Source organism: Delphinus delphis, chromosome 9 (genome assembly GCF_949987515.2).
Source record: "Delphinus delphis chromosome 9, mDelDel1.2, whole genome shotgun sequence".
NCBI lineage: Eukaryota > Metazoa > Chordata > Mammalia > Artiodactyla > Delphinidae > Delphinus > Delphinus delphis.
In genome coordinates this window covers 39,537,930-39,557,795 of record NC_082691.1, presented here as the reverse complement: position 1 = coordinate 39,557,795, position 19,866 = coordinate 39,537,930, and the positions used below count along the sequence as shown (strand labels likewise).

The window sequence follows — 19,866 nt, the reverse complement described above, 5'->3', positions numbered from 1 at the left end:
AATATTCACAAATATATACATATATATAAATTTGTATCTCTAAATTGAAATGAATTTCAACATCTTTATGTTTAATAAACTGTAATACAGGAAGATACTGTATTGAGTACAGTATTAAAACATTTTGGTACTTAACAGTTCAAAAATTATTTTATTTAATTGAGACCAACTGGCCTCATTGCTTCTTATAAACGTTGCAATATATATTCAGTAAAAAGGAATAAAAATGAACACATGTTTCTCCTTAAAGAAGGCAAACAAAGGTTTTTCTTACACAATAAATCAGCTGCTAGTGGATTTCTAGGACATTGCTTTAGGCTATTTAGGTATAAAACTTAAGGAAAAAAATTACCTTTGTGTGGATCCAAAACTGGTAGAGGAGATTGAACTGAAGATGAACAGCATAGACTGAAGGTGGTATGAAGAGGGCCAGTGGAGAGTAGAATATCTGAAAGATTAAAACATTATAAATTTGCACATAGGACTTCTCAACATAACATATACTATCACTAATGATTCAATATTTTGAGTCTATCCTTCAGCAAATATGCCTTATTTTTAGCAAATATATCTTATTCTGTACATTTTATTGCCATGTTTGACCTTGCAACATTAATTTTTCCACATGATGATAAAGTTATAGACATGTTGGAGCTAAGTCCACTGGACTTCCATTTCACATTTAATATTGTCTTCTTAACAAAGCATACAATGTACGTTGTTTCCTTAATCTTGAAAAGGTTGGGTGTATTTCCTGGAAGTAAAGAGGTTTTTTAATATATACAAAAATACACACTTTCTTTAAGTAAAAGAAATGTAGGAGCATGTGCCTTTATACCTTGACAGCTCCTAAACACTGTATTATTATGGCATTCTGAGTAACAAAATGCAATTATAGTAAAAGACAGTAACTTTATATGAGAAGGGGAAAGAATACATTTTCCCTCTTAAATTTTACTTTATTATTTTGTGGTTGACAATATCTCCTGATTTTTTTTCAAAGTTAGTAAAGAAGGAGCTATGATACTGTGCCATTGTGGAAACAAGTTTTGAAGGTCCCTATTTCCTAACAGACGGAAATGCCTCTGCCTTGGGAAAACAACTTATTCGTAAACCACTGGTTAGAATCAACGAGTAAGCACAATCTGCTGTGTTCTCCCAATGACTTTGATCCCCAAGAGTGGTTTCATGTTGTAAGAAAACTTTCTATTAAATGAAAAACTAAACAACGAAATAGGAAGAAAAAGAATCAGACTTCAACTTTACATTTTGGGGTTTATAAAGTTAATATTTCCAAAAGATGAGATATTTTAAAAACATGCTTTCAGAATACTACAATTTTATTTCTGAATTATTTTAAAGCTTTTATTCCCAATTAGGCCAAATATCATTTCAACAACGTTTAGTAATGAGGATATATTTGAAATCAGACATTTTCTTATAGTTTTTGTTTCGAACTTTAAGTCATGAAAAATCTCAGCTGTCATCACAACAGGATCAGTTGCATTATTTATAAATTCATTATTAAGCAATGGATTAGATTAGTGAACAACAAAAGAACACTGGGCTCTTACTCAAGACATTCCCTTTTAAGCCTTCATTCTACTACAGAATGGCTCTGCAATATTTACAAATTTCTTAAGCTTCTCTAGGCTCCAGTTTCCTCAAATGACTGGTGAAGGAGAAGACCATCTGAAATCTAGCCATCTTTTTAGTTCCAAAAAATCTCTAATATTGTGATTTGATTTGAGAATATATTAATATAGTTCTCTTACAATAGGTGAAAAAAATATTTGAAACACATATATGACCAATGATTTAAGTATTTTAAGTTAAGGAATATTTTGGAAACTTTGAGATGTAAATAAAAATATAGAACAAACTTATCTTGATGCTTAATAAATAGTTCTCTCTAGAAAAAGAGTTCATACAAGATGACTATTTATAGTTCATTATAATTCCTCAAAGTGTGAAGAAATAGTCCTTTGAGATAACAACAGGTATTATGGAAAAGGGTGTTCTATCATCAGATAAACTGTGAAGAGTTGAGTAAGGCAAGTGAACTTTCCTTACCATAGAAATTCTCAGAGACTTTATCATGCTAGTACAAACCACAGCCTGTTAGCCCATAGAACACTTTCTTAAGGAATTTCCCATAAGATTTCCTAAAAACGTATTTGATGAACCATGTTGTTGAATTGGAAGAATCAGTATTCTAATAGGACCATATTACCCAAGGCAATATACAGATTCAATGCAATCTTTATCAAATTATGAATGGTATTTTTCACAAAACTGGAACAAAAAGTTTTCTAATTTGCATGGAAGCACAAAAGATCCCAAATAGCCAAAACAAGCTTGATAAAGAAGAACGGAGCTGGAGGAACCATGCTGCCTGACTTCAGACTATACTACAAAACAACAGTAATCAAAACGGTATGGTACTGGTACAAAACCAAACACATAGATCAATGGAACAGGTTAGAAAGTCCAGAAATAAACCCACACACTTACAGTCAATTAATCTATGACAAAGAAGGCAAGAATATATAATGGAGAAAAGACAGTCTCTTCAATAACTGGTACTGGGAAAACTGGACAGCTACATGTAAAAGAATAAAATTAGAACATTTTCTAACACCATATACAAAAATAATCTTCAAATGGATTAATGACCCAAATGTAAGACTTGATACTATAAAATTCCTAGAGGAAAACATAGGCAGAACACTCTTTGACATAAATAGCAGCAATATTATTTTGAATACATCTCCTAGAGTAATGGAAACAAAAGCAAAAATAAACAATGGGACCTAATTAAACTTAAAAGCTTTTGCAGAGCAAAGGAAACCATAAACAAAAAGATAACATATGGAATGGAAGAAAATATTTGCAAATGATGCTACTGCCAAGGGCTTAATTTCAAAAATATACAAACAGCTCAATGTCGAAAAAAAATCAAATCAAAAAATGGGCAGAAACAGACATTTCTCCAAAGAAGACATCCAGATGGCCAACAGGCACCTGAAAAGATGCTCAACATTGCAAATTATTAGAGAAATGCATATCAAAACCACAATGAGGTACGGCCTCACACCGCTTAGAATGACCATCATAAAAAACTCTAAAAATAATCAGTGCTGGAGAGGGTGTGGAGAAAAGGGAACCCTCCTACTCTGTTGGTGGGAATGTAAAGTGATGCAGCCACTGTGGAGAACAGTATGGAAGTTCCTTAAAAATTAAAAATAGAGTTACCATATGATCCAGCAATCCCACTCCTGGGCATATAGCTGAAGAGAACTCTAATTTGAAAGATCCATACACCTCAATGTTCACAGCAGCACTATTTACAATAGCCAAGACATGGAAGCAACCTAAATGTCCATCGACAGATGAATGGATAAAGAAGATGTGGTATCTTGATACAATGCAATATTACTCAGCCATTAAAAACGAATGAAATAATGCCATTGGCAGCAACATGGATGGACCTAGAGATTATCATACTAAGTAAAGTAAGTCAGACAGAGAAAGATAAATATCATATGATATCACTTATATGTGGAACAAAAAATGTGATACAAATGAATTTATTTAAAAAACAGAAATCGACTCATAGGCATGGAAAAAACATAATTACCAAAGGGAAAGGGGGGAGGGGGTTTGGATAAATTGGGATATTGGGATTAACAGATACACACTACTATATATAAATTAGATAAACAACAAGGATCTACTTTAGCACAGGGAACTATATTCGATATCTTGTAATAACCTATAATGGGGAAGAATGTGGAAAAGTATCTATATATGTGGATATATATATATATATACTCATATGTATATATACACATATGTATATTTAACTGAATCACTTTGCTATACACCTGAAACATTATAAATCAACTATACTTCAATTTTTAAAAATTGATGAAACAATGTCTCAAATCTTACAAATCAGTAAATATAATGATGAACTTACAATTAGAAAAATGAACTCAACATAAATTACAAAAAATAACATTTCTAATAAGAAATAAAGATATATGTCAGGGAGTAAGTCACATGAATCATATTAAAATTAATTTCTTGTGATTAATATAATACTATAAAAAGAGTCTAATGATACAATTAAGGTTCCAATTTCTAAAATTGAAATCAGCTTAGTAAATGTCAACTAGTTCTGAGAATTCTTATCTTCTTCTCTACTTCCAAACCCTATACAGTTTTAAAAACTGGTTTAAATGCCACTTCCATCATAAAGCTTCAGATGGTACTAATTTGTCAGAAGAAATTTCTCCTTCCTCAAACTTAAACTCTTAGTACCTGGGCCAGAGGATATTATACTGTTTCCCGAATATATCCATTTCTGCCGTGCATTCAAACCCATGTTATTCTGACTCCAAGGCTCTTTTGCCTTAAATTACACTATCTACCTTAGGTTATTTTATTATCTTTTGATAGAGGTCATATATAATAGGGTCATGAAGGAGAGAAACAACACAAATCTGTATGTGTGAGGAGAGAATAAAGATAGGTCTAGAGGTGACCTTAGGCTAATGGGTAGGAGATGAGTGGGTTTTATTCTGTTCATCAAGTAAATGGGGCAGGCAGGGGTGGTATGAGGAAGCATCATGAAGGAAAAAGCAACATGGCCTTGAGGGGGAACCGTGAGTATTCTGGCACTGCAGAAGCCATTAGAGAATGGGCAAGAGATTGGGGGGAACCATGGAATTCATGGATAGATCTTAAGAAGTCTGTGAACCCCCTGGATAGGACTATAATAAAGTGTGAACTTGTATGTATGGGGGAAATGTGTGATTTTCTAAAGAAACAATCTGTAGCTTTCATCAGGAAGGCTCTGGGGAATCTGTGGCTCACCACAGCCAAACAAAAACAAAAGATAATTTAGACATTGGTCAAACCAGAGAGGGAGCATTTTAATGCCATTCTAAGGAGACTGGATTTATCCTAGGTCAGGAGCGAGTAGTTAACGTGTGATTTTTAAGCTTGTAAGAAATATAAAAGTGGTATGAAATCCTATTTGTATAGCCCAGTGAAAAATCATGCACATTCACCACAGCAGCAGCCATGGGAATGGAGAGGCAGACTATATACAAGAGACCTGTGGATTTGGTAACTATTTAAACATAGGAAATGAGAGAAACAGAGGAGAATTAGAAGACACCCAGATACCTGGCTTGTGTGAAGGGTGATGTTGTTCACCAAGATGATGAACAGGAGGAAGAGTAGATTTATAAAGTTCATCTTAGGGTATACTGTGTTGAAGCCCTTGAGGAATATTCCAAGAAAGCTGTTGAGGAAGCAAATATGTCCCGAAAATATCAACTGAACTAAAAAACGACACTGGATTTGCAGCTATGGATCAGTGGAGCAGTAGGCCTGGAATGCAAACCTCAGTAAGTTGAAGAATCATTCAAAGGAGGTGATGAAACAGAGGTAGGTTTGATTTACTTCTCTCTTTCTCCAAGAACAAGGAAGGAGAGAGCTGGAGGTATTTCTTGAATAGAACATATGGATGAGGGAGGAGATATTGTGTGTGTGTGTGTGTGTGTGTGTGTGTTTTAATGTGAGAGACATGAATATATTTATGGCATATTCAGAAGGAGCCAGTTGAGAGGAAGAGGGACAGATGCCAGAAGTCATTGACAGGACAAAGTCCAACAGAGGAACACAGTAGGACCAATGTCACCAATCTAAGGATTAGACCTACTGAAGAGAGGTGAACATTTTCTGCAAAACTAGAGGTAAAGGATATGCAGTAGGTCCTTGTTGGTTATCTATGAACCTAAATGGGAAAAGAACTTGAAAAAGAATAGATACATGTATATGTATAACTGAATCACTTTGCTGTATGCCTGAAACAAACACAACATTGTTAATCAACTATACTCCAACGTAATATAAAATGTTTTTACTTAAATTAAATTAAAAAAAAAAATTTAAGTATATGTACCTGTGAATTCACAAATCTTAATGAAAATATCTGAACAGAAATAGAGAGAGGGAAAACCAGAAAAACTAATTTCTCTGTGACGTTTTAAATTCATTTATTGGCTGACAAACAGGGGCAGCAGTGGAAAGATCTTGAGGAGACTGAGGAATTTTAGAAAGGCTTCTCCCAGGTAGGGGAGAGGCTCATGTTTATGGCTTAGTTAGCAGCACTGACAGCTCATTTGGGTTTGGAAGCCATTCGTGGAGGGGCACCAAACTCCCAGCTGGTGATGGAGGACACCCATGGCGCTCAGCAAGCTGGGTGTGGGAGTGAAGCAGGTGAGTGACCAGATTCAAGCAAGGCTTGGGGACTTAAGGGCAGATGTAGCAGAAGGAGGTAGCCTGTGCTTGCTAGCGTCATGGGCATTAAGCATCTTAGGTTAGATGAAGTAGGAAGGAAAGCCATGAGGAATGACAAGCTGGGAGAAAAAGCAGGGGTTGACAGAGGAGAGCTGTCCATGAATAAGCTGTAAGCAAAATGGTTGAAGCTCAAGGGTATAATTACTTTGAAAGAAATATTTTTTAAAAAATCTTTTGAGCTCCAGATTCATGTCTACTTTATTTTAATAAAGTAGTTTAACCTGACTAATAGCTGCACTTCTATGATTCTTGTTTATTTCTGTAATACTTTACAGACATTTTCCTTGAGAATTGAGAAACTAAAGATTGAATAATTCCTTAAGTCTGTGATTAGCAATGACAGACAGCCAATTCCTCTGATTGCAGGTAGAGTACTCATCTCCGTCCTTAAAACACATCTACTTAAATTGTGATGTTTGGAGAAAGTGCTTGTGTTTCCACTTAGAAAGTCTTCTTTAAGAAATCTGGGCCCACCCTTCTGTTCCCATTTCTGTGCTCTTAGCCATTTCCCCTTTTCCCCATTCCGCCTTCTTATACATCCTGTATTCTAGCCATACTCATACCGTGATGGGCTGAATTATGTCCCCTAAAAAGGGAAGATTTGGACACAGAGACAGACATGAACCCAGGAGGAGCTTCAGTGAAGAGGGAGGCAGCAATCGGAGTGATACATCTACAACACTAGGAACACCAAAAACTGCCAGCAAACCACAAGAAGCTGTGGATCTGATGCTTCCTCACAGCCCTCAGAAGGAACCAATCCTGCCGATACCTTAATCTTAGATTTCTAGCCTCCAGAACTGTGAGACAATGCACTTCAGGTGTTCTAAGTCACAGTTTTTGGTACTTTGTTAGGGCAGTTCTAAGAAAATAATACACATACCATACATGTTACTTGCCATTCCCTACGTTTATCATATTTGTTCATAATTTCGTGTTTTCACAGACATTCTCCTTCTACATAATGTTCCACTTATAACCATATTCATGGCAAAAATTTTTTCTTCTTACAGATTGGGCTCAAGCCTCGTTTCTTCTGTGGTGCTTCACTTGACCCTCCTTGGTTCTCAGAGCAGACATCTCTCTCCAAATCCTTAACAATTTGTATTACAATGGCTGTAGACTTGATTGAATCCCTCCAAGGAAAGCAATCACCTTAAGAACAAAAGCTCATGTCTTACTTCTCTTCATATCCCCAACCTCTGCCACCATGAAGACCTCTGTCAGTCAAAAGTGTATATAGAAAAAAACAGGAGTGGATGCGTTTCTCAAAACAAGAAAAATAACATGTAAAGGGAGTGTTTTAGCCACTTGAACATTTTTTTTAAATGCCAGTAAGATAATGCTGTTTTATGTAGAGGTCTTCACTATGATACCCTTATTTATCTCTCATTATAAGGACTACAAGTGACTATCAGATTTCTGTAAAGAAAAATATCAAAAATCAGGGGAAAATTTTATTTTTACCAAATTTCAAAATGGCTTGGTAAGCACCAGAATAGTTCCATTTTGCTGATCTGTGCTAGAATCAAGGATCTAAAGCTGGTCAACACACGAACTGGCAAAGTGCTTCTTTTATTTAATGTATGGACATAAACTTTGTCTTACTAATGTCTTTGAATGGAGGTTGAGGGTGGTGAAGGGATACCTTGGAGTTCTGAGGCAAGGTCCTGAGAGAAGTTTTGTTTTTTTTACTTCATGGGAGGCTCAAGGCATGTTTTCCTTCTGTGACATAAGAGTTGTGAGAATTTTATCCCCACTGCATTTGACTGCATTACATCAAAGTTGTTAGTTTTTTGTGTCTTTACTTGTTTGCATTTATCTTTATATAACTCCAACTCCCATATATTGAAAAATAGTCTTTGCTTATGTAGTTTGCAGAGAGTGTGTCATAATAAAAAGATCTGAGATTTCACTAAAAGTTCCTCTGCGGTTTTATGTGTAATATAAAAACAATATTATACATGTGAATCATACTTCATATAGTTCAAAGAATTTAAAGAATTTACACACATTATTTAAGGTGATCTTCCAATAACAATATGAGAAGGCAGAGCAAATATTAATGCCTAATTTCATGTTCAAAATCACTGAGATTCAAACATTACTTAATTGGTTCAGTGTGGCAAATCTAGCTAATAACTGATCTAAGGCTGGAACCCAGACTTCTTTCTTCCAAGTGAGTTGTTCTCTACTGTTTCCTCAATGAAATTAATATGTATTTTGAAATTATTATGCTCAAAAATAATATCATCATACATTTACATATTCCCTAACTTACAGATATAAAGGTTTTCACAAATTGGTATTTTAACTGTATGTCTTTCCTCTGATATTGGTTAAAATTTACTTATTTTTAGATTGCTAATATGCTCTAAACATATTTTACTAATTCTTGTAATATTGATAATACCAACCTAAAAAACAAGTACCTCTGACAGATACTACAGAGCTAAAAAAAAATTACATAACCCAGTCATTTAAACTAACTGTTTATCATTTTTTACTGCTTTTAAAAGAAATACTCACCTACTGAAATGTAGATAGTGTACTATTTCCCATTCAATAGCTTCATATGTCATGCAAATATGTTAAAATATATTTTATTCCAAAAAATAATTAAGTTACTCACGCTGTGCTCTAATTTTTTGAGGATCTGTTAGATCATAAACATTTAAATGACTGACAGATTTAAATTATTTCACACACTGGTCTTACCCTAGGTAACTTAGAAAAATAATTTCTTTGACAACTATTAAACTTTTTGTTTCATTCATTCATGTTATGTGCATTTATTAAGCACTGACTGCATGAGGCACTTTATACATGCTAAATATGTAACAGTGAAAAAATAGAAGTAGGTTCATTTCCTTCAAAGTTTACATGCTGGTGTGAAAGACAACAATGCAAGTAAGTATTATAATAGAATATGCAAGGCTTTATGGGAGGACAGAAAGAAAAAAAAAAGTGACCTGGGGAAGTTAGGAAGGTGGCTGTAAAAGAGAAATGAATCTTGAAGGATATAACAATCAGAGGTAAAGCATAAATAACTTTCTAGGCAGAGATAACTGTATGTTCAATAAAATATCAAGGCATTGTGTCATGGTAGATTTAGAGAATTGAAAATTAATTGTTAAACTGGATGGGGTGACAATGGGGGAGGGTGGAAGATGAGATTGGAAACAGGTTGGATCAGGTTTAGACCAGCTCTGCCTGTGATAAGGACTCTATGAGGTTCCTTTCTAACAGCAATGAAGGAGTTTAGCTTGTTCAGAGCTGACATTTTGGAAAATGAGTGTTGGATTGAGACATTAAGAATGGAAACATAGCTACTTTAGAACAACAGCCAGTTTAACAACTGCATGGCTGAATCATTGTTCTTTATGATACTCTAGGGGGTTCCAGGAATCAATGTCTATTGCTAATGGCTAGATCTAAGTTGTTTTTTTCTAGAGTTGGTATATGATCTACAGTGGCTCTGAGTTTGAAAATGCAGGTATGGACATGTAGCTCTATCTTTTAATGAACTATTTATTTTATAATAGATTTATACTTGCAAAAGGGTTGCAAAGATAATATAGGAAGTTGCCACATTACCTCCCCTGCTACCCCCAGACTCTCTATTGTTAACATATTACTAAGCTGCATTGAAACAACTAAGGAAGTGAAAGTGGTACATTACTTTTTTTTTTTTTTTTTTTTTTTTTTTTTTTGCGGTACGCGGGCCTCTCACTGTTGTGGCCTCTCCCGTTGCGGAGCACAGGCTCCGGACGCGCAGGCTCAGTGGCCATGGCTCACGGGCCCAGCCGCTCCGCGGCATGTGGGATCCTCCCGGATCAGGGTACGAACCCGTGTCCCCTGCATCGGCAGGCGGACTCTCAACCACTGTGCCACCAGGGAAGCCCAGTACATTACTTTTAACTAAACTCCACTAAACTCTACACCTTATTTAGATTTCATTAGTTCTGTTTTTCTTCCCCCCTAATATTCTTTTCCTGCTTTAGGATCCATCTAGGATAAAACATTACATTTAGTTTTGTATCTTATAGTCTCCTCTGATCTGTGACAGTTTCTCAGACATTCTCTGTGTTTCATAACCTTTACACTTTCGAGTACTGGTTAGGTATTTTGTAGAATGTCACTCAATTTGGGTTTGACACATGTCTTTTCTTATGGTTAAACTGGGGTTATGGGTTTTGGTGACAAAGACCACAGGGGTGAAGGTCCATTCCCATGTATCTTGTCATAGGGTACATACCAACAGCATAATTTTATCACATCTTATCAAAGGGTACCTGCTACCAATACAACCTGATGATGTAAACTTTGACCCGCGATTTATTGTGTTTGCTAAGTTTCTTCAATCTAAAGTTAAACTTCCACTTCCACCCCACCCTTTGTCCCTTTCCATACTCTATTCTTTGTGAAGGAGTTATTAGAGTCCACACTCAAAGGGCAATGGTAAAGGAGGTATTAACCTCCATTTCCTGGATGGGGGCAGTATCTACATATATAATTTGAAATTCTCTTGAAATTCTTTAGGGGATTTCGTTTCCCATTTATTTGTTCCTATTTATTTATGTATTTAATCATTTATCTATGTCAATGTGGACTGATTTCAAAGATATTTATTTTATACTTTGGATTATAACTTCACACTATGTTATATATTTTGTTGTTCAAATTGTTCCACATTTTGGCCATTGGGAGCTCTTTCAAATTGGCTCCTGTAACCCTTTGACTTATCCCATTCTTTTATTTTTTGAGCACTTCTATAACTATGTTTTGAATATAAAGCTGTAGCATTCAGATATTTTATTTATAAAGTTGGAAGAAAATGAGATGTTAACCTTGACCCTATTATATATTACATAATATTCATGAGTCTAGACACATTTTATTATTTGCAAAGTGGAGAGACTATCATGTTTAAGGCATTATATTATTAAGATGTATAATAAAAGACTGAAGTAGCAAGCAAAACCATATATTTAATTATTATAATTAATATTAATGTATTTAATTATTATAATTAATTATAATAATTAATTATAATGAATAAGCCTCACTTAAAAAGGTGCTACCAAAAGGGGCAATATAGGGATAGGGGATTAAGAGGTATAAACTATAATTGTACAAAATAAACAAGTATATATTGTACAATACTGTTTTGCTGAAATCCTTCTTTCTGTTTCAAGGTTCGTTGGATTCACTGGCAAAATAACCACTCATCTCACACAACTGAGCAGACTTAATTAATTTTTTAATAGAAGATTATTTAACTTAATTTCAATATACAGGCATTAGAAGGGGATGAATAAAAGTATTAGAGAGACATAACAGAGTATATATCATCAGATTGGTCCGACACCTACATCCAGATTCAAATAGCAGCTGGGAAGTCCCAAGTAACAGAAAGCTGGAGTCCCAGTTGGGAAGGGTCCCAGGCGGTGCATCCACCCCACAGGTGAGACTTCAGTTTGCCACTCGAAGGAGCCCAGTTTTTAGCACCAGGCCGCATGCTGATAACAATCAACCTACATGCAAGCTTGCAGCTCTGGTTATTGTCATAAATGCCTTGGTCTTAACTCATAAGTCTTGGAATGTTCTTGATCCCCAGGGGCTGGCCAGACCCTCAAGGTGCAAGAAGTCCCAGGACTTACTCTCTATCTTATCTAGTGGTTTACAGTGTGTGCTGGCGCCACCCCTTTGGCCTGGGTGTAGCTCAGCAGTTTGGCATGCAGCCGGCTTTAGTGTCATTGTCAGGTCAGAGAGAGGCCTAGTGTGGCCTCTGAAGCCTGAACACGACTACTTTACTAGCTTCCCCAACAAATACAGGGAATATAGCCAATATTTTATAATAACTATAAATGAAGTATAACCTTTAAAAATTATGAATCACTATTTTGTATACCTGTAACATATAATATTGTACATTGACTACACTTCAATAAAAAAAAAATCAATAATTTGGGGAAAAAAGTTACTCCACTAATTGTAGCTCTTTGGGGATAAGTAATGTTAAATCACCTAAAACTGGATTTAAAAAATGCAAAAAGTATGGCTATAAATTCTCATCTTTAACTACTTTAAATGACAGGCCTGCCACCCTAATTTTCATAGTAATGTCAAAGAAAAGCACTCTGAGCTTAATTTTTCTTTTCATTTCACAATTTTCTCTCCAAAGACATGACCCATTTATTATTTGTTCTAAAATACATTGTTACCTTAGTAGCTACCAAATTATATGCCTTATATAGCTGTATCGATGAAAAGAATCTTACAAAAGATGCAAAGAAAATGAAGAGACCTGACAACTCTGATTTTAATGTCTAGAAAGAGCTATCACAGACTGGCAACCATCACGGATCCTGAAACCATCCAAGTTATCTTCTGGCACACTTACAAATATTAACCAAGAATCCAGGCTGATTGACAATCTCTACCTTTCATGTCCCATACTGGAAATCCTCTCTTCCTCTCCATCTCCACCCCAAATTAAAAGCTGTAATGCGTTCCCAATGCTCATTTACTTATTCAGCATATTTTCTGTGTCTTTGGCAAAGTGATAAGAGGTTATAAAGGGAATTTAGTCTGGCAATAAATAGGTGTGAACCTGCATTTCACTTCAGTTTTCACTAATCTGTATCTTTGGATGCATTGATATAATAGGGGAAAGGACACAAGCTAGACCAGGATAAAGATGGGAGTAAGATGTCTGGACTGTTCCAGCCAACAATGTTCAATACTGGATGATGGGTGGGCTCCCCTGAGATTCATTTTGTAGCTTTAAAAATAGATGATTTAAATATCGTATCTCCCAGGTTTCTTCTACTTCTGAAATCTCTGATGCTCAGATAGAAAATTTTCCTTTGATCATTCCTCAGATAATTAACTCATTAATGACACTGATTTACCTGGAGCAACTTCCAACATAGCTACATCCCCTGGAGACTTTCTCCCCCAAAATGTAACTACTGGTGGTTTGAGTTATCCTTATGCAAAGAGTAATATATAAATCAGGAGAGAATAAATATTTTTGAGATTATTATTTTAATCAGTCATATAGTCAGCCTATTTTGTATAGGATAATAGCAATTTGTATTAATGCAGCTATTCCTTAAGAAGGGAGGGTGGACAGTATTCTCCTCCCCAGTCAGGAGCCTGTCCTTCCGTCCATTCACTGGACCAGTCTTGAGGTATATACAGCGTGTAATAGGTAGTATGTTCCTCTACTTTTAACCTTCTAAAGTTCCAGCACAAGCTGGCTATAGAAGATGTGAGGGGGAAATTATCTATCTATCTTTCTTTCTTTCTTTTCCATGTATATTGCTTAGAGCTGTGTTATACATTGAATCATGTCACTCTAAAGTTCATGTGTTGAAATCCTATTCCCTAATACCTCAGAATGTGACCTTGTTTGGAAATAGGATCATTGCAGATGTGATTAGTTAAGATGTGGTCATAAGGGAGTAGGGTGGGCTCCTAATTCAACATGACTAGTGTCCTTATAAAAAAAGAGAAATTTGAACACAGACACAGGGAGACCCCCATGTGAAGATCAGACTCCCATGGGGAGTGAAGATTGGAGAAGCTAGGAGAAAGGACTTGAACAGCTGCTCCCCTAGAGTTTTCAGAGGGACCATGACCCTGCCAGCACTGGTTTCAAACTTCTGGCCTCCAGAACTGTGAGACAATACAATTCTGTTGTTCTAAACCACCCAGGTTGTGGTACTTTGTTACAACAGGCCTAGGAAATTAATATAAGCTGTAACATAGGTGTATGGTGTGGGGAGCAGGGGGTGGATTTCCTTCAATATCCTTTGCAGCAAATGTATTAGTGCCACCACTGGCTTATCCATTTGTATGGCCTATGCTCCTGTTTGGGTCAGAACACATGCCAGTACATCTTTCTATGGATTATGAAGAATCTGATTTCAAATATGGGACTTTGTCACTTACTGGTTGTGTAATTAACCTCATTGACCTACAGGTACCTGATAATGGTAATACTTGATCTAGCATAGCACGGGGGGCAGGGATCAAAAGATATGACATAAGTGAAAAACAATACAGAGGTACATAGAAGAGAATTTAGTGTAGAGGTTAAGATCTTTGCAGCCAGGCTGAATGAGTTCAAATTCTACTCCTCCCTTTGCTAGTTTTGTGACTAAACTATGGACTCAGTTATCATTTTGAAATGAGAGTTATACTAGTACCTATGCCTTGAAGTTGTCATGAAAAACAAATGAATTAATACATAAAGAGGTCTTAGATGATTGTCCGGCACATAGAAAATATTCAATAATCATATCTAATAGAAGTATTATACATGCAAACTATTAAGAACCATACAGATGAACATTTGTATTATTATCATTAGAATTTATCATTAGTAAACAGCTACTGATGAATGCACTTATACATTGATAACTCTGACTTTCTAGCTCAAGGTGCATTTTAGCAGCAGTACTTTAGACAGCTCAGAAGAGCTAAAGAGGGACAATCACAGATGAGGTCTGATACCAAGTGGACCAGGTTTGCCCAGAGAATGAGAAGAATCTTAGAACTAGAGGCGATTTCTGGTATTCATTAGTCTTGTCATTTCCTTATGTTAAAATACTTTAGAGCCAAACTTTCTGTTGAGCATTGTACTAACTATGCTAATACATAGATAAAAAGCAAAGAATTTAATTAGATTTTACTCAAGCATCCAGAAATGGGAACGGATTTTTTAAAAACTGTTTTTAAAAGTTTGTAATGAAATCTTTACATATATTTGAATTGAGATACATTGTCTATATGTCACACTCCTCAGTTGACAGTAAATAAAGAACAGCCAGCCACTTTCTCACCGTGAGTTTTGGGGCCTCAAGTAAAAGACTACCATTGGAAAAAACCACTTCCTTCATGTGTGTCTGGCTTCACAGAGGAGAAGGAAACACTTTAGTGTCTGGCCTTACAGAGGAGAAAGAAGCATTTTTTGTAAAACAGCTTCTATTCATTTACTTGGAGGAAACAGAAACAGTTGCGACTAAATGAAATTATATTATCACCTTTATTCAATTTCATAAACTTACCCAGGAAGTGTACAGTTGGAAGACAGACTGTCTCAGCGCTGTGGATAAGTTATAGTCTTCTGAACTGTGGTGTGTTTGGTGTGCAGCCCACATAAAATTAACCTCTGCAAAACACACAATTTGAAATGAGCCATGACAATAAGAACAAAGCAATTTTCATTTTCAGTTATGTATGCTGCTCTGTTGAGTGAGGAAGAAAAATCTCGAACATCTCTGAAAAACCTAGCCAATATAATTATAATTAAAATGAGCTGCCTCAAATCATTTTTGGAAGCAGAGATGGTATAAATTACAAAGAAATAAAAAAATTGAAACACAGCCAATAAATATGTATAGTGTATGTGATATAATTAAATGCCTTCAGCAAACTGAAATGACTTCCAAACTTTACACTTTCCTAACATATTACAATGTGACAAATCATAAAAGCCAACTGGTAATGTTGTAACAAATACAGTCAATGCATTGTGATAAGTTTTCAGCATGTGATAACATATTTCTAATTAAAGAAGAGTACTCTGATGGGAGAAATTGGTGCATAAATTTTGGAATGAAATATTTCATAATATTCTTCCCTAATGGCTTTTTAAGAAATTTCAAAATCTGTCTATTGGAATAAGAGGCAAAGCAGAATAACATCTGGCCCTAAGATTTAAGGTTTCAGTTTTATTTACAGATATATATTAATAACTAATAGTTACATATAGTTCTTCCCATACCTCACCAAAACAGTATACCATTTCTAAAATTGTCCCACATAATTGCTGTTTGTCCTCAAAATAAAAAAGAAAATGCAAATTGTTAATTTTCACCGAACATTATGTAAATTGCCCTCGTACTGTCTTGAGATTCATATATACCTAAAGGAGAGTTGCTTGCCTTTTCTACAGCAAATGTGCCACTATAATAACCACCTAAGTATATGGAATTTAAGAAAACAAGCCCACATTTTTCATTCTGCCCTCATTTTTCATTCTGCCCTCATTTTTCATTTCCTACCAGAATTACAGATCAAAATGCCATATATTCTGTTTTAGTAAAAGAAAGTATGCTCTTAGCTAAACTAAGTTATATTTTGTCCTTTGCTACAAATACACGAGATAGAATTAACCATATGATGTGATAATTGTATCCCTGCCAGTATAGATTAGAAATTTAAAATTTTTTAGGCTTGGATGCATGGGAACTGAACAGTGAACCTAAAAGTGGAAATATTGAGTTATTGGTCTCTGCAGCTGCCATATACTCATAGTTAAAATACATGGCACATGGCAGAACAATTTGTTAGAAATTTTTAAAATGAAAAGCATGGATAAATGGAGATATAGACATAGATATAGTCATTCTGGGTGGACTTCTTCTTGGCCATTCATTTAGGAAATGAAAGGTCTGTGGACAATCTATGTAGGGAGTTACCAAATAAAATGTGCAAAAGAGTTTTGGTAAACAAATGAGATATAAGAAAGACTTAGTTCTGTGAGAATGAGATTATGAACAGGATTATGAATACACAGCTCTATCAGAAGTCATTTCTATTAAAGTCATATATTTTCAAGTGGGGCAAGTATTTTCACAAACCATCAGTTTATATCTAACTTAGATCCTGACTGGTTTCATACTTTAATCATTCTAATCGTTCCTAGTAATGACCCTGTATTTCTACCCGAGCAATGAAGGAAATTGTTCTTACACAAATGAGAACTACTTCACCATAATGATCTCTAACTTCCCAAGCATAATCTCTGAAATAACCTAGAACCTAAATCTCTGGTTTACTGACTAGCCTATATAGCTATAAAAATAAGAGAGATACAAAGAATCCCATGGCACTTGAAATCTTCAGATGTTGTGTGGAATATTATTAAGAGGTAATAAATTTGATGAATCTCCTAAATCTTTTAAAACTTTTTACAGATTGAACATCTGAAGTAATCTGAACACCATTTTCTCTTTAGAACATACACATTATTGAACATTTCAGAATCTGTCACATAAAAACTTCATTACAAATAAAAACACTACTTTGTTGGGCCTTTCAGGATTTTTGTTTAAAAAAATTCATCATAATGTATCCATATTATGAGTTCACAAGTGGATGAGCTAATCAGATGGGGTTTAATTAGAGGGTAACAATATGCATTGGAACTACCTCCTTATAATCTCCACAGAAGCTAAATGGTGGAACAAAGAATCCATGAGGGTGGAGGTTAAAGACCTGTCTCTATAGTTGTTTTAAAAGCATTTACTTCCTATCACAAACTGTGTGTAACACAAGCCTTCATTCAATGAAGTACAGCTGTATAAACAGGGTGCAGTAACTGGATCCCACTGCCTTACCTCTGTCACTTTTCAGAATTGGGAAAAACAAGAAGAAATACAGAGGTTTTTTTTCACAGACTATATTCAGTTTACTTGAAGTAAATTATTTTCAAAAGTGGTTATAAAAATACATTTTACAGAAAATTGTCCCCACAGTTTTTTAGTAAATGAGGAAAAGTTAATAGTACATTTATATATATGTTCATCTTCCCTAATACTTGAATTGATGAGTTGTCTGTTCTAAGGAAGAAAACCAAATGTTAAAGAGAAAAAATTGATATTATCACAATAAACTTCTTTCTGTGAAAAAAATTAATAAAATTATAAGTTGTCAACAATAATAATTTTCTTCTTCTATAAGAAAAAAATATTGATTTTCTAAGCATATGATATGTTATTATGGTTTTTTAATTACATTAGAAATAATAATGCTACTTTCCAGTGCCAAAATATAGATTTCTTTAAATATATTTTATTAATACATTGACCAATCATTCAATTTGTTTGGCCAAAATTTAATGTAATATGTGTGTTTGTATGTATGTTATATTCTTGAGTTTGTTACCTTGTTTCTATTTTTTGTAAATTAAGGTACAACTTACATACAGTGAAATTCATCCCTTTTGATATTTAGTTCTATGAGTTTTTGCCAAACAAACACCACTGTGTAATCACTGTCACAATCAAGATAAGATATGGAACAGTGTTGATCACCCCTAAAAGTTCCCTGTTCCACTTTGTGTATGGCAGGCTGACTCTACCATGGCTCCCAGATTCAGATGATGAGATTCTGGACTTTGAACTGATAATGTAATGGGATGAAATGTTTAGGACCTTGGGAGAGGTGAGTGTGTTTTGAATGTGAGAGAAGTAACAATCCATGGGACCCAGAGGATTCCTATAGGAGGCAGCCCCTAAGATGGCACCCAGTGATTCTTGCCTACTGGTGTTCAACCCCCTGTATAAACCCACCCCTTGGGTGTGGGCTGGATTTTATGACTCCCTTCTAGTAAATGTAATTTTGGCAAAGGTTATGGGATGTCACTTCTGATATTAGGTTATAAAAAGACTGTGGCTTATGTCTTAGGTGCTTTCTCTTGTACTCTCATATACTCTGTCTGAGCAAAGTCACCTGCTGTGTTGTGAACTGCCCTTTGGAGAAGCACATATGACAGGGGACTAGGAGAGGCCTCAGGTTAACCAGTTAGCAAGGAACTAAGCTCCTCAACCCAAACTCCACAAGAAACTGAATCCCAACAACAACCATGTAAGTGAGTTTGGAAGCCGATCCACCCCCACTTGAGTCCAGATAACACTACAGCCAGCAGACAGCTTAACTGCTTAACTACAGCCTCATGAAAGACCTTGAGCCAGAAGCACTGATCCAAGCTGTGCACTGATTTCTGACCTACAGAAGCCGTGAGAGAAGCCACGGATGTGTTACGAAGCAGTAGAAAATTAATACTGTGGTCAATTCTCCTTGACCTCATTCTCAGTCCCTAGTATCCACTGATTTGGTTTCTTTCACTTGCATAATGCATCACAGATTCCTCCATTTTGCTGTGTTTTTCAGTAGTTTGTTCCCTTTTTTGCTGAGTAGTATTGCATTTGTATGGATGTACCACAGTTTTTGTTTTGTTTTGTTTTGTTTTGATCCACTTAGTAGTTGAACATTTCAAGTGTTTCCAGTATTTGGCAATTACAAATAAAGCATCTATAAATTTTCTAGTATAGTTTTCATGTGAACATAAGTTTCATTTCACTTTGGCACATACTCAGGAGTGAGATTACTGAACTGTATGGGATGTTTACATTAGGTTGTCAAAAACTGTCAAAACGTTTTCCAAACTGACCGTGCCGTTTTGTATTACCACCAGCAGTATACAAGAGTTAAATTTGCTACACATCTCTGACAGCACTTGACATTATTAATTTTATTTTTATTTATTTATATGATAACATTCTAATAGGTGTGTATTATTATCATATTGAAATTTTAATTTGCTTCTCTGCAATAGCGAATGACAATGATTACCTCTCCATGTGCTTATTTGTCACTTATATGTCTTCTTTGTCTATTCAAAATTAGTGC

General features: G+C 35.2%; 1 protein-coding gene across 2 annotated transcripts in view; it reads right to left on the bottom strand.

Moving 5' to 3' along the window:
- AGMO (alkylglycerol monooxygenase) overlaps positions 1-19,866 on the bottom strand; it is a 373,312-nt gene that overhangs the window by 199,766 nt on the left and 153,680 nt on the right. For both annotated transcript variants that reach the window (XM_060020429.1, XM_060020430.1), the window contains 2 exons: positions 15,456-15,559; positions 353-448 (listed from right to left, as the gene is read on the bottom strand). In XM_060020429.1, the coding sequence (XP_059876412.1) occupies positions 353-448; positions 15,456-15,559 (200 nt within the window). The remainder of the gene's footprint in view (positions 1-352; positions 449-15,455; positions 15,560-19,866) is intronic.